Here is a 15,032-nt window from a genome sequence, read left to right on the forward strand (position 1 = left end):
AGAATCATAAACCACTCAATTATAAAGTTAAGTAAATTTGTTAGAAGTGGCTTTTTAATGTCAGAGTGTCGTTGGTAATAAAACTTATGTACAATTACAACCAAAAGTGAATGTACGTACAGCGATTTTCATTTTGTAAGTTTAGAATCTTGAATTCTTAATACTAGTCCTGGTGCAGATTTGTTTCATCCAAAAAAAAACTCAAAACTGATCCATCAAAACTTTACTATTCAAATGGCTACATTGGAAGGAACTGTTTATTATGGCAAGTTTTGTACTATATTCACCTTGAAAAGTGGGAATCATTTAAAATTACAGATATCAAACAATTTTATTTCTTTAATTCACCCATTGTTTTCCAACTACCCCTAGAAAATGAGTACTGAAGCTTATTTTTCAAGTAATGATAACACTGTATAATCAGGGAAGAAAAAAAATCAAACAAAAACAGAAAGTGCTGTAGACACTTATCAAGTCAGGCAGCATTGTTAGAGGAGTTTTAGACCCAAAACATTTACTGTTTCTCCTTCCATGTATGTTGCCTGACCCACTTCGTGTATCCAGCATTTACTGCATAATCAGAGTATTGTTTGAGACTCCTGACAAAGCTTCTCACTTGCATCAGAGGCAATTTTACCTAGTGAACCTCTGGATACTGGTCTGAGTTTAAGATGGAGAAAGATGAAAAACGTTATTAAAACAATACGTATACAAGGTATGATAAGGTACCACTAGTTCTCAATACATGCAAATGACTATAATTCTAGATTAAACATCATGTTAAAGCTGGCCACCAGTAAGTCACATATTTAAAAATGAAATCTTATTTTCTTCAGTGGCCAGAATTACTAAATCCAATTTGGGGGTTACATTCAACCATATATGCATCTATAAATGAAACACAAAAGCAGTTTTGACTACATGTGAATTTACCAATACATCTTTGCCTTCTTCTGGATTTGGATACTTGACAGTTGGAAACTCTGGATCAGGATCTTTCTGCTCTGGAACTGCAAGAGGAGGAGCCAAGTCGAAAGCTGTGAAAGCTGCTTGTACAAATTCATGTCCAACTCCATGCACAGACGTGTGCACAAATTTAAGTTTGGTGCTTTTATTTATATCCCTAGATATTAAACGGAAATTGAAGTCAGATAAAAAAGTGCCGCATCAGGCAACTGAAAGCAGTGATCAGTTTTTTTAAAAAAAAGAAACTGACGAACAAACATGTTAAAATGAATTGAATAATCAACATTAAAATATTTATTTGCAAATAAAATTGGTAATACTCGAAACCCATGTTAATTTGAGTGGTCAACTACAACATGATTGTTGTTGCAGATATTGAAATTTCAGTCACAGTTTAGCACATAGTAAATTTTAGGTGCCAACCTCATACTTTTCAAGCAAGGCACATTGATTAAGGACTAATACACCTAGAAAAACCACAGGGAATGTAGATGAGCCAGGCTGATGGAAAGAGGGCTCTGTAGAAGGAGTGAAGAGGTTTCAGGCACATCAATTACAAAGATAGGGAGTGGCAAATTCATGATAAGGGTGTAGTGAAGGACAAAGTAGGTGCTGCGGAAGGAGAGAGGGAAACAGTTATTTCAAATGGCATGAGCACACTGATTACTTAGCGAATTAACAAATAATTTTAAATTTTGAATTAACAGGGATGCCAGAAATACTCAAACAAGCCTGTCAGTATCTATTGGGATAGAAACAAATGTAACATTTATGGTTAATGATTTTACAACAGAGTTAGAATAAAAAAAAGAGATTTAACACATTTTAAGCAAATGGAGGGGCAGGGAAGGGAAAAAGATAAAAGGTAAAAGGTAAGAGTACAGGCAAGATATATAATGTATGAAATGCAGCTTGCTCTGATGAATAATGTTCATGTTTTGTGTTTATATTTCAGATGCTCAACATCTATAATATTTTGCTTTCATACAGCAGGATTTCAGACAAAACTGAATTTGATTTAGCAATATTACTCTGATATCTTATCATTCAAGTCTGAGGATCAAATGATTAAATAAATTAAACAATAAATCTGGTTAACCAATTTTTTTATTTTGAGGTAACAAATAAAAAAAATTGATCTGATCTGGACACTCACCTGTAAAAGCAATGTTTCCGTAAACATTCAAGATATTTATTTTTCATATTTTCATAAGGATCTTTAAGGAGGGAACTACTGTCAATAAGCGTGTCATTCCATGACTCTGGCCAAGGCTCTAAATTTTCCTCAATGGCCTTTGCGATTTCTTCATCATAAGGTGCAACAATCTGAGCTCCATTTTCCCGGTAAACCTGACAATTACCAACAAACCAGATTTGTTGCAAGATTTACAAACTTGCCTCAGTGCTTGAGCAATTGTAAATAAAACTCATCTGTGTGATGGCTTCTAAAAATAGGTATATATTAATTTAGTGCCAAAGAATAAGCAAGATCATTCCAACAGATATGAACCAATGGGAGAGGTAAGGGATAAAGCCAAATATGTTTGATTTGCAAGAAAATGCCAGGCTTTTCAAGTTAAAGCATTGCAAGTTACACAATTCATAGAAGAATCAGAATTGTTATTGCAAAGAAGGCATTTAGCCTATTGAGTCCATGCTAGCTTGTTTCCAAACTACCTTTTAAGTCCTATTCCTCCAATTCAATGGCTTATGAAAATTAAGTGCGATTCAGTGGGGAAAAAAAAAAGCATTGTTCCCAATTTTTGCCTATAATTTAGGGAAAAAAAATTCATTTACTGGATGAACTGTGGAATTCCTTTGCAATTTAGGGTATCTCAGCATGCACACAAATCAAATTCCACGGAAAATGGAATTTTTGCATTAAAAATGCAACAACATTTTTGCATTGCAATGAAGTGCAAGGCCACAAAAATCAGGCCAATTTTATGAAGACATAACCAGCAAGGAATGCAACTCATCACTTATACAGATCAATAGATCATGAGCAGTGCTGTTATATTCTTAATAGTAATGACGGAGGAGTTCTCTGGATAGGCATTAGGTTTGTTACACACTTGAGATATTGTAAATAAAACATAAGAACCATATTATCTTTAGTCCAATTAATGGTCACTTTACTGTAAAAGTCCAAGCACTAACTTCTGAATTTTATGTACCAGAGTGCTAAAACTCTGATAGCATGTCCTTCATCCTCTCAGCTGAACTGACAAAGAAAACAGGACAAATACAAGTTACTCAAAATACCATTGAGCACCACAAATTAAATTTGGCTTGAGAAACAAAAACAGATGCAGTCTTGAGACTTATTGTATTATCTTAAATAATTATACAAACTCAAGATAAAATAGATCCTGTAATATTTTTACAAGTATGGTTGAAGGCATTACACTCTTTAGTCAATTTTATATTGAAAAAGACTCAGTGCACAGTTGATTTCCAAAGCATATTTTGCATATCTGTTACCGGCTAACCCTAGAGCAATTAGGACTTTCCAACAATAGTTTGGAAGACCTGTGGCAAGTATCAAAGGTTTTTGAAGTAGCCGTCATGATACTGCCCAAGTCACACAGATCATGCAAAACAAAAGTGGAATAAAAAAAACCACACTGAATAAAATTAAATTGTTTGAACAAGAGAATATGAACCCAACAGAATCCTGTACAAAGCTTAATAATCAGTAAAAAGGTTTTCAATTTTGTTGATGCTATTGGTTAATTGCCCAAAGATTTTCCTGCTTCAGATATCAGAAGGAATGCAGAAATCCCATTCCTACTACTATTGGCTCATTGTGAAGTACTAAAGCCTAAATGAAACTAAAGTCATTATATGTGGGATTATCTTATTTCGCTGTCAGTGCGCAGATGGCTGAGGAATGGGGGGGGAGAAAAAAAATTGCATCACACTTAAGTATTGACACAGACAAATTCTTGGTCTGCCATTCATTTTTGTCAATCTGCCACTGCAATTCAAAGTGCTTTTGCACTCTACTTACAATAGAATTGCTGTACAATAACCATTTACACAAATCATTGTACAGACTCAGTACTTCATCACAATACATTCAAACTAGGAGAAAAACTGAACTGATTTATCAACTAATGGATTTGGGTAAAGTGACAGTATTGCACAAAGAACTGCATATTTACCTTATAACCATTATCCTGCTTGGGGTTGTGAGATGCTGTTACCATTATTCCAGCACACAGCTTCAACTGGGATACAGTAAAAGGCTAGAAAAAAAGTTGGACAGAAACAGTTATATTTAAAGGAGGAACTGTCAGTTATAAACCAATAGTAGAAATTTATGTATAACAAGTGCAAATATAATTTACAAAAGTTGAATTTTGATACACTAGATATTACATTGTTCTGATAATCATTTAGAAGTTTCTGATAACAATGAATTAAATTTCAAGAGGTTCACTCTCATTGATTTGATATCTTCTGAAGTTGGAGAGATTCATAAAAATTTGGATGGTTCTAAATGTTTTTTCATTGGGCTCAGAAGCACCACTCTCACCTCTGAATCTTAATTCTCCATTCTGGAAATCTGAACACATTTATTTCATTGTTTATATATGTTGTTGTATGATTGCTGCATAATCAGTGTCATCTTTGATAAGACGACAATTATCCCTCAACAAACACCTAAAACACAATTTAATCATTTATTTCGACACCACTTATGGAAAGTTGTTTCACACATTACACCGATGAGTGCAAGGTCAAGAGTACTTTGGCCATATCTGTCTAGACATCCCAAGGTCACGAAGAGAGTCAAATATAACTCTCACTTATACAATGCCTTTAATATAGCTTTGCAAATCCAAAAAAGGTATTTCACAGGAACACTACGGAAAGGAAAACAAACTGAGCTAAGAAGACAGGACTAAAAGCAGGTTTCAAATACTATCCCAAGGAAGAATGAGAGATTTAGATGCACAGACCATGAACAAAAGAATGAGAGTTTCAAATTAAAGGCATTGATTGACCGAAGCCAATTTATGCCATCAAGAGGAGTGATGGACGACTGGGATAAGGTGCAAGTTACGATAGAAAAAGAACTCAGAATGGGCTGAAGTTTACAATGGGTGGAAAGTGGGAAACAAGCCAAGAGTTACTGGAATAGCTGAGTCTGAGATAATAAAAGTATAAAGGTTTCAGCAGGAGATGGTTGAAGCAGGACTGAAAATAGGTCTTGGTGACAGACAAACCACCAGTCAAATGAGCCTCCAGTGTCAGAAGCAAATAGAAAGGAACGCAGAGCAAATTAGTGGAAAATTGGCAGAGGTCATAAGATGTTAAACTAATCAAGTGATTTTATAATGATATAGAAAGCTCAATAGTTGTTATTTGAATCTATGAATGTAACTAAATCCTTAATTCTTGCAGGATTCTCGTGTTGTTGTACCAGAGATACTGAAGCACAAATATGTATGCAATTACTTTTAAGATCCTTGTTATAATAAGACATTACTAATGATCAATTTTTGCATAATTGATGAATAATGAATGCAATCATTGAGCTTTACAGTGAGAATGTAGATTACACTATTCATACAGTACTTTAGTTCATCTGTATGTACAGTCTCAGGTACAAAGAATTGCAGCAACTATGCTTTATATTTGAGTCCAAGTTAAGCTTTATGACCCGTTACTCATTATGACTTTTTTTCCCAATCTTTTTATTAGTTTTCAAATTAATACAGATTGATATATAGCATCAATATTTATACATGTAATACAAAGAGATCAGGATAACAATCATAGTATAGACAATCATAAAGAACAATAAAATATTAAAAAAATCTGTAGATCCAATGATCTTTTAAGAAATGAATATAATATAAAAGAAAGGAAAGAAGAAGATTTATTATATAAATTTAAAAAAACCCAAATCAATAAGAAAAGTTATAAACAATATAAACTAAACAAAAAAAACTTTAAAAAAAACAAACGACAAAAAAATGAAAAAAAAACTGGGCTAAAATTTCTCAGTAGAAACAGAGCAATATTATGTCATCAAGTCCATTCCTCCAAGTTGGAAAGTTATTGAAAGGGGATCTACATCATGTGAAAATATTGAATAAATGGACTCCAAATTTAAGCAAAGGATCAACAGTACCACTCCTAATTTTTTCCAAGTTTAAACATGATATAGTTTGAGAAAACCATTGAAAAGTAGTAGGGGGTATTGGATCCTTCCATTTAAGCAAAATGGATCTTTTGGCCATTAATGTAATAAAGGCAATCATACGATTAGCGGAAGCAGATAAATGGCCAGACTCTATCCCTGGTAATCCAAAAATTGCAGTGATAGGGTGTGGTTGTAAATCAATCTTCAATACATTTGAAATAATGTTAAAAATGTCTTTCCAATATTTTTCCAGAAGAGGACAGGACCAAAACATATGTGTCAAAGAAGCCACATTCGATTTACATCTGTCACATATAGGATTTATAATGGTTATAAAAACGAGCTAACTTATCTTTGGACATATGGGTCCTGTGGGCTACCTTAAACTGTATCAAAGAGTGTCTGGCACACATTGAAGATGTATTAACTAAATGAAGAATTTTCTTCCAAGCCTCTATAGGTATAGATGTCTGGAGTTCACTTTCCCATTCATTCTTAGTTTTGTCTAATGATTCTAGACGTATTTTCATAATTAAATTGTAAATTATTGCTATCAAGCCCTTCTGATAAGGATTAAGACCTAAAATTTTTTCCGTAGTTTCAATTTTGTAAGGTGTTGGAAAAGAGGGTATAGTAGTTTTTAAAGAAATTTCTAATCTGCAAATATCAAAAAAGTGTGATCTCGGCAAATTATATTTATTAGACAATTGTTCAAAAGATGAAAAACAGTTATCAATCAATAGATCACGAAAACATACTATATTCCCTTCCTTTTCCATATGGAAAAAGCTGAGTCAGCTCTGAATGGATGAAAGAAAAAATTAGATTGAATGGGACTTGACAAATTAAATTTATTCAATCCAAAAAATTTACGAAATTGAAACCATATTCGTATTATATGTTTAACAATTGGGTTAGTCATACGTTTACTTAATTTGGTAAGTGCTCATTATGACCTTGATCTGAAATTTTACAACCTTCAGAGTCAGAAAAATCAGTAGTGGTAAGCAGCGACTGCTTCAGAAGTCTCAAGGACTCTGCAAAGAAAGTTCCTTTCAGTCAGCACCTCATTGACAACTTGATAACTCCCAACCAACAAGGGCAGTAGAATACCCACACATTGCCCCAAAGGCTTTGAATTCCACCATGATTAGCAGTTAAGAAGCTTTTGACTCTGCCAGAAAACAGGTTTGATGAGGACGATTAGGAGATCAATGAGCTAATTAACCATAAACTCAAGACATTCTTGGATTACAAATTCCATCATGCCTCATGGGAAAGAGCATCTCAGGCACCTGAAGGCTGAAGTCCAACAAAAAATCCCAAAACCTGAAGAGCAGTTGTGGATGGAAAGGGGTCGGAAGATTCAGGAAATTGTTGATAATTTTGATGTAATAGGTAATAATGTGTAGGCAATTACGGATTGTGTAAGTTAGAGACACAGTATGATCAATACCTAAAACCAGTGTAGTAAAATTGTAAAAGTAGGGATAGGGAACAGAAGTCAAATGCAAAATAAACACTACCCGAATAGATAAAAACTGTGACATGAAGGGAAATCAAAGGAGTTTGTTTGAACTTTCTGAAGACATCATACACACAGGAAGAATTTAATGGGACTTCCAGGAATTTTACAAGAGGAGTTAAAATATAAAGTCCTCAGATGCCAAAAGCAAATTTACAGAGGAACAAGTTAATTTATCCAGGACACACTTATGTAGATTACATAGAGTTATATTGAAGACCATAGGTTATAGGGAAGACCAGAGTCTCAGATATTGTTGTAACAAAATGAACTATAAACTACATCTGGCTATGATTAAAAGGATAAATATCCAGCCTGCATCCCAATCAGAAGGAGGAATAAACACCTCTCCAGAGCAGAAGCAACGGTAGCTTTGGCTTAGCCTTCTGAAGAAGGAAGAGAAAGGTCAATAAAGTTAGCTAGCCAAGTATCCAATCTGGTCCAGGAAACTTACGCACATTTTGGTCATGCCGTTACTTTCAATCAGAGCACTGAAAGAGTTCATTTTGCCATCAAACTGCCTTTGGGGAAACTCCCTCACCAACATTGTTTGCTGTCAAATCTTTGGAAAGTTCCAGTAATTAGAATTGTACCAGTTCCTTTATTCTAATCAGAGGCTGATTCTCTATCACATTAATTATTTTCTTGTATGCTTTCTCATATCAATTTACAGATCCATTACTATCTGCAAATTGATGAGGATTAAAAGTCACTTAAAAAATCTATAATTTTAGTACCGTCTCTACTTTTTAACCTTTTAAACAAGTGACTTCATATGATATAGAAACGCACAATAGTCATTATTTGAACTTCATAATATTATGTTATTTTTAAAAAGATTTTCAGTGTGTGAATATTTATCTATCAATTGAATCTGGTTTGAATACCTGCCCCCTTGTGGCTACCAGGACATCTTGCTGCAGAATACTGGAGGTCTCCCCCAGTTAATGAATTTGCTTACTGAATCTTAGCAAGAAAAAAAAAGCTTCTATTTTATTTACTTTATCATGAAAGCAAAGAGAAAGAACACATTTGGTGTCCATGAAAACCATTAACACTCTATTTGATTAGATTAATGGGAAGGAGTCTGTGAAATAATCAAATTAAAATGGGGATAAGCATCCCATCTTGAGCACTTGCATTCTTCTATTTGGCAACAATGGCCATTGGATGAATGACTTGCAAGTTTCAGCTTGTCAAAACAACCTTGCTTTTGACTTACTGCATCTTTACTGGAAGGACATTGACTTTTCTTACCATCCATGGCAACTGGTATCCTCTGCGAAAGTTAAGGATTGACAGTACTGCCCACGAATCAAATTTTTGCATAATGAAAGATTCTTTAGGAACCCAACTCCTATGTTAACCTGGGAAAAATTGTATCCCAAAATTTGACATTCTGACGTGAATTGGTCTGCTTATTCTAATTTATGTTAAAGTTCCCATTAAGGCTCCTCAGGCCAATTATATTCTTATCTGATCTCTTCACTTATCCATTCTATTGTTCACATTCTATGCCAATAACTGACAGCTCACCCCTACTCTTAAATTTTTCACATTTGTTAATTCAGTACTCAACTCTACACTGCCTGCTTACCTCTCATTATGTCCTCTCCATTCACTGAAACCTTCAAGCAATTCACCTTTGTACGAGAGGATGAACAATTGAGGGGAAAAAAATCATGTTACCAAGAAAATAATGATCATTATAATTTAAACCCAGACAGTTTCAAACTGCTGTTTTCTATCAAACTTTACTCAAGTCCAGAAACCAGTAAGGAGTACACAAGACACATACACATTAGTGAATACATACCACAAGTGGTGTTGGAGTAATCTGAGAGAAAAGATACACAGGAATACCTTGGCTAATCAGAACAGTGGCAGCAAATCGGGCAAATCTGAAAAATCAAAGAAAAAAAGTTAGCTTTAAAATTTAAAAGTTAAGGGGAAAAAAAAGACATTTTTGATTAATGCTAATCTTTAAATAGAAAAATTTTAAACCTGTTTCAAATGCATTCCAGCACTTCATATCAACACAGAAAATACTTACAAAAAGAAGTCATTTTATTCATTATGGAAGTTTCATTAGCAAACAATTTAGATAATTGGACTGGGCAACACTTTACTGAACTGGTTCAATGAAAAATGGTAGTTAACCATATTATTTTCTCAATCAAATGTGTGATGAAAACTAAAATGTGAACTAGATAATAAGGGAAGTTCACATAAAAAATACTAAAAGATATACTGATAAATCCACGTAAAAAGGCCTTAAAATTTGTGCTCAAAATCAGTACCCAAGTCTAGTTTGAACCGATTTTCCAAAAACAAAGGTTTCTGTTCAGGTTTCTGTGCAAAACTAATGGCAGATGTACAGTCTTTCACCAACCAGCAGAGCCAATATTTCAAAACATAATAGTCTATTCCCTGACCAGTGTTAAAAGACCATGATATATACAAGACTAATAGAGCTGGAAGTAGCTTCATCAAAAATAATACACCAGATTTTGGCAGCAGTTCTGCACCAAACTGATGACAATTCTCAATATGCCAGCAAGTTTAAAGATTCCCATCCAGACACAAAGTCCCAAAGATACTGGCCATGCCCTGCCAACCACTTCCCAGCTGCAGAATCAAAACCACTGCAGATGCTGAAAATCTGAAATAAAAACAGAAACACTCAGCAGGTCACACATCTGTGGAAAGAGAGAAAGTTAGGCCAAAGACCTTCCAACAGAAGTGAGAAAGGGAGAAAACATGCTAGCTTTGAGTTGCACTGAAGGGGTGGGGAAGAAGAGAAAGAGAATGGAGAGGACAAAAGAAATCTCTCTAATAGAGTGAAGTTGGGGTTGCCCATAGGAAACAGTAATTAAAAAAAAAGGTACAAAATGCAGGGCTATAAGACAGGCCAAGCAGAAAAACAAGTTACCTGAATATAGAGTCTGGAAGGTTGTAATGTGCCTAGACAGAAGACAACGTGCTGTTTTCTTAAGGTTACAGTGGGCCTCATTTAACATTTTTACCTCCTGCCCAAGATCCACAAGCAAAATTGTCCCAGCAGACCCATTGTTTCAGCTTGAACTTGCACCTCAAAACTTCTTGCTTGCTATCTTGACACCATCCTTTCTCCCCTGGTTCAGTCCCCTCCTACATACCTATAACACCTGTAATTACCCCCTGCCACTTTGACAGCTTCCTACTACCTGGTCCCAATCACTAATGATTAAAATGGATGTACAGTCCTTCCACATTTCCATCCCACACCTGGACAGTCTGTGGACCCTCTGCTTCTTCCTTGAACAGTTCCCCTCCACCAACACAATCATTTGCCTTGCTGAACACATGAAACTGTTTCTATTTCAATTCCATTCACTTTCTCCCCATTAAAAGATATAGCAATGGAAACTCACATGAGCACAAGTGGTTTGCCTTTTTGTGGGATATATGGAGAGTTTTGTTTTTGCTTCACTCCTACTTGGGGGGCCCCTCCCTGAACTCCTTTCCAATCCATCCTGTAGACGAGGCTTCCTGTCCTCATCAAATTCTAAACTTGCATTATTTCCACACTGCTCTCACATGTTCCATCTCCTCACTTCCCCACTTGGATCTCTCCATCTCACGGAATAAGCTGGTGACAAATATCCATTATAAGCCTACAGACTCCCATAGCAATCTTGACTATACTTGCTCCCACCCCTGTCTCCTGCAAGGACTTTATTCTTTCTCCCAGCTCCTCCATCTCCATTGCATTTGCACCAATAATGGTATTTTCCACATAGGTGCCTGAGATGCCTTCCTTCTTCCTGAACTGTGGTTTCCCTTCCAACAAAATTAACAGATCTCATGATTATTCTATTTCCTGTACTTCCTCACTCACCTCCTTGACAGAGTTTCTACACTGCAAACCTTATAACCCCACCAGTCTGTTTTCCACAGATCAGCCTGTGTGACTTCCACCAGTGCCAACAAGATTCCACAACCAGACACACACACATTCTCTCCCCTCCACACACATTTTGACTTCTTGACCTGCTCTTCCATCTTCACCAATCAGTCCCCTTCTTATGTCACTTTCCCCATACAAGCACAGCAGACAATACCTGTTCTTTCACAAATAGCCCTATGAAGTGAAGTTACAGCTCGTTCTTCCAATCTAGTGTACTGCATTTGGTCCTTACAACGTGATCTCCTCTACATTGCAAGAAACAAACACAGACTGGGCAATTTCTTTGCAGAGCACCAGCATTCAGTCTGTAGTGATGACTTGAGGTTCCTGTTGCCTGTCATTTTAATTCTCTCTCTCACTGGCATTCTGACCAGTCTGTGGCTTCCCGTACTGTTATAAAGAGGCTGAACGCAAGCTTGAGGAACTGAGCTCATTGCAACCTTCCAAACCCAATACCAAGTTCTACAACATTGAGCAACTTGCTTTCTTTGTCTGCATCGAAACAGACCAGATCATCAGTCTGTGATATTGACACAGATTTTCATTTACAGAGATTCAGTGGCCAAGTTAACTTCTCCCTTCAATCTGGTACAATTATACACTTCAATACATAACATTGAGGAGGCTCTTTGAAAATAAACTATTTTCTTACACACATTGGTATTGAAAAAAATTACAAAATACACAGAAAATTAATTCATTCCTTGACAAAATAAACTTCACCTTTGACTACTGCTTCCACTGGGAGGATGAGCACGTGCATCAAACCCAATCACTACACCTCTGTCTTTACATCTGGAAATGATTTTCCAGATATCGACACAAACCCTGGAATAAGATAGAAATAATTATTGGGTATGTAAATTTGTTCCAACAGGCCTTCTACATTCAGTGCTGAGGCTTCTTTTTGTAAATAATGCACTCTAGCATACGGCTGTTAAAAATTAATTCTACTCATAACTGATTAAAAATTAATTAATTCTGCATAGAATCAATCCCACTTGAAAATACAGATGTTACTAAACATATCTGGCAACAGTTCAGAATTTTTTAATGAAAAACTGCAGCCATTATTACAGCCAAATTCATTGCAGCAGCATACAAATCTCTTGCTGACTTCTGAGTGCATTTACCATATTTTCTAATATCACACCTCAGTTCACACATTTTATCTGATGGATTAATAAAAGCACTGCATTCACTGGTTTCAAAATAATAATAAAAAATACATAGTTTATCAGTGCAGTGTGTTTTTTTTTGTCATGTAGCTTTGATAGAAGCTTTGATAGAAAGTCAAATCATCTGATTGTTAACTAGATCACATTTTAGGGAATATGTATTTCCTAGACAAAGCTCTTCCTGCCCTACAAACTGACCAAATGCCTGTAGAACTTAAGTCACCTCTGAACTATATGGAATGAAATTATAGTTCAATACCATATCTGAATCATGCTCAAACAATTTACCTGGGTAGTCTGAATAATGGTCAGGTCATTCATGCAAGAAAATCCTGGTCCCATGACTGATCGTAACCCTGCTGTTCCAAAGAGCATCCTGGACCCAAAATATTTTTTAAGCTGTTCAATGTTCCCATCACAGTTCTGCTGTCTAACTTCTGCTAATGTTTTAGGATTCTAGAAAAGCAAAAGAAAAATCATGAGTTCAAACATTTGCTAGGTAAGCAGCATTACGCAATACTTTGACTAGTTACAGAACAACAGCAATGATTCTTTTGTAAATGTTTGAAAAACATAATTTTAATTGATAATTGCTGTTGTTATGTTCTTTACAATCAAGTTTCTGGGTCCAGAATTGAAACTAACATCGGTTATATCTGGTCAAATCACACTGGATTTATTTACCTCTGATGAAGGAGACTTGCATTATAGCCAATGATGACGTGTAAATCAGAATACAAGGTAGAAAAACAGAAACTTATCATTTCAAATGATGCAGTGAAACACTTTTACTGGCATTCAATTTTACTGGAAAACTTTTGCTATTAGTTCAAATGTGCACCCAGGTTTCATTTGTCCTTTAGAAAAGTAGTTGATAGCAAAATTTGTCACAAACACACTAGTTTTCCATAACTAATCCAAAACAGCATTCAACCTATTATCTGAATTCCTAAATTCAATCCACATTTCTTTATAAATGAATGCAAGCATTGTTCATTTAATTCACTAAAGCAAATAGTGACAGAAATGATAAGCAGCATTAGTAGGGGAAGAGTACTGTGGAATAATTAGTGACCAACCCTTTTTCTGCATTCATATTCATTCCTGTTAATAACAGTCCTCTGCTTGTGAGATTTCAACCAGCATTATTTCTGGTCTTAGAAAGAATGTTTATACAATACATAAACAGAAAACACTGGTAACATTCACATTGGAGAGCAGATGCTATAACATCTGATTGAACACTTTTTAAGAATACAGGCATACACCACGAACAGAAATATCATACCTAGTTACCTTCTCAATAAACTCAATTAGTTTAATATCAGAAATCTATGAAACCTTTTGAAGTCAACCTGAAAATCTCCAGTACTTCCCAATGATTGCAAAAATCACACTGATCAACTATTTCTATCAAGTTTCCTGTAACTGGCGTAAAACTCAGACCTTCAATGCAGGGTTAAATGATTGTCCACTTCATGGAAAATTGGTGGACAAACATGGAAGAAAGTTCCGATTAATAAGTGGACGGTTGCCGGAACGGAGAAAAGTTCCCACCATTTATCCAGATATTTGAGTGGAGGGGACTCAAAACAAAAACATCAACGCTTGCTGTTGACAATAAAAATAAACCGAAGAGATTACATTTCGGGGAGACGAAAATGAACGGTCAGAACAAGCAAACAGATGGCAGGTGTAATTAAAACAGTGGCTAAGTGTGCGGTGGAACATTTTGAGAGGAAAGAGTTATTGGTCGGACGCACTTTCAAAGGAACAGAGACGAATGCAAAATGTACCCGAGAAGTGACAGCGTCCAGCAGCAGCTGCCCTGCCCTCCCCTGTCACAACGCGGAGGCTGAGTCGGATCCCAGCAGTTGCCCCCTAACCAGCCTCCCCCTCTCCGACTCAACCCCGCTCCTCGGCCTCCTCTCACCTTGTCCCACTGCAGCCACTGCACGATCGCCCGATCAAGCTCATCATTCGAGGCCATTCCGACACGTTCTGCTCCCCGCAACACACCACCACCACCGCCGCGCTGGACCTGTACTCCCTGACCAATTAACGCCCAATGCCTCGCTCGCTGACCAATCAGCACACCCTTACCAGCCAGACCTCGTGTTACTCACCAATCAGCGCCAGGGAGCCACACACTGACCAATCACCGCCGGATTCCGATTCCAACCAGTCAGCGCCAGATGGTCGCACACTGACCAATCGCCGCCGGATTCCGATTCTAACCATCAGCGCCCGAACCGC

The 15,032-nt window shown here is 36.2% G+C and overlaps 1 protein-coding gene across 1 annotated transcript in view; it reads right to left on the reverse strand.

The window, feature by feature from the left end:
* Nucleotides 1-14,847, reverse strand: part of LOC127585001 (phosphopentomutase-like) — a 30,347-nt gene extending 15,500 nt beyond the window's left edge. Inside the window, 8 exon segments of the mRNA XM_052042109.1 lie at nt 934-1,123; nt 2,123-2,316; nt 4,134-4,217; nt 9,466-9,550; nt 12,322-12,393; nt 12,395-12,426; nt 13,065-13,232; nt 14,710-14,847. Coding sequence (XP_051898069.1) covers nt 934-1,123; nt 2,123-2,316; nt 4,134-4,217; nt 9,466-9,550; nt 12,322-12,393; nt 12,395-12,426; nt 13,065-13,232; nt 14,710-14,766 — 882 coding nt within the window. The 5' untranslated portion in view covers nt 14,767-14,847.
* Nucleotides 14,848-15,032: the final 185 nt, after the last annotated feature.

Source organism: Pristis pectinata, chromosome 2, assembly GCF_009764475.1.
Source record: "Pristis pectinata isolate sPriPec2 chromosome 2, sPriPec2.1.pri, whole genome shotgun sequence".
Classification (NCBI taxonomy): domain Eukaryota; kingdom Metazoa; phylum Chordata; class Chondrichthyes; order Rhinopristiformes; family Pristidae; genus Pristis; species Pristis pectinata.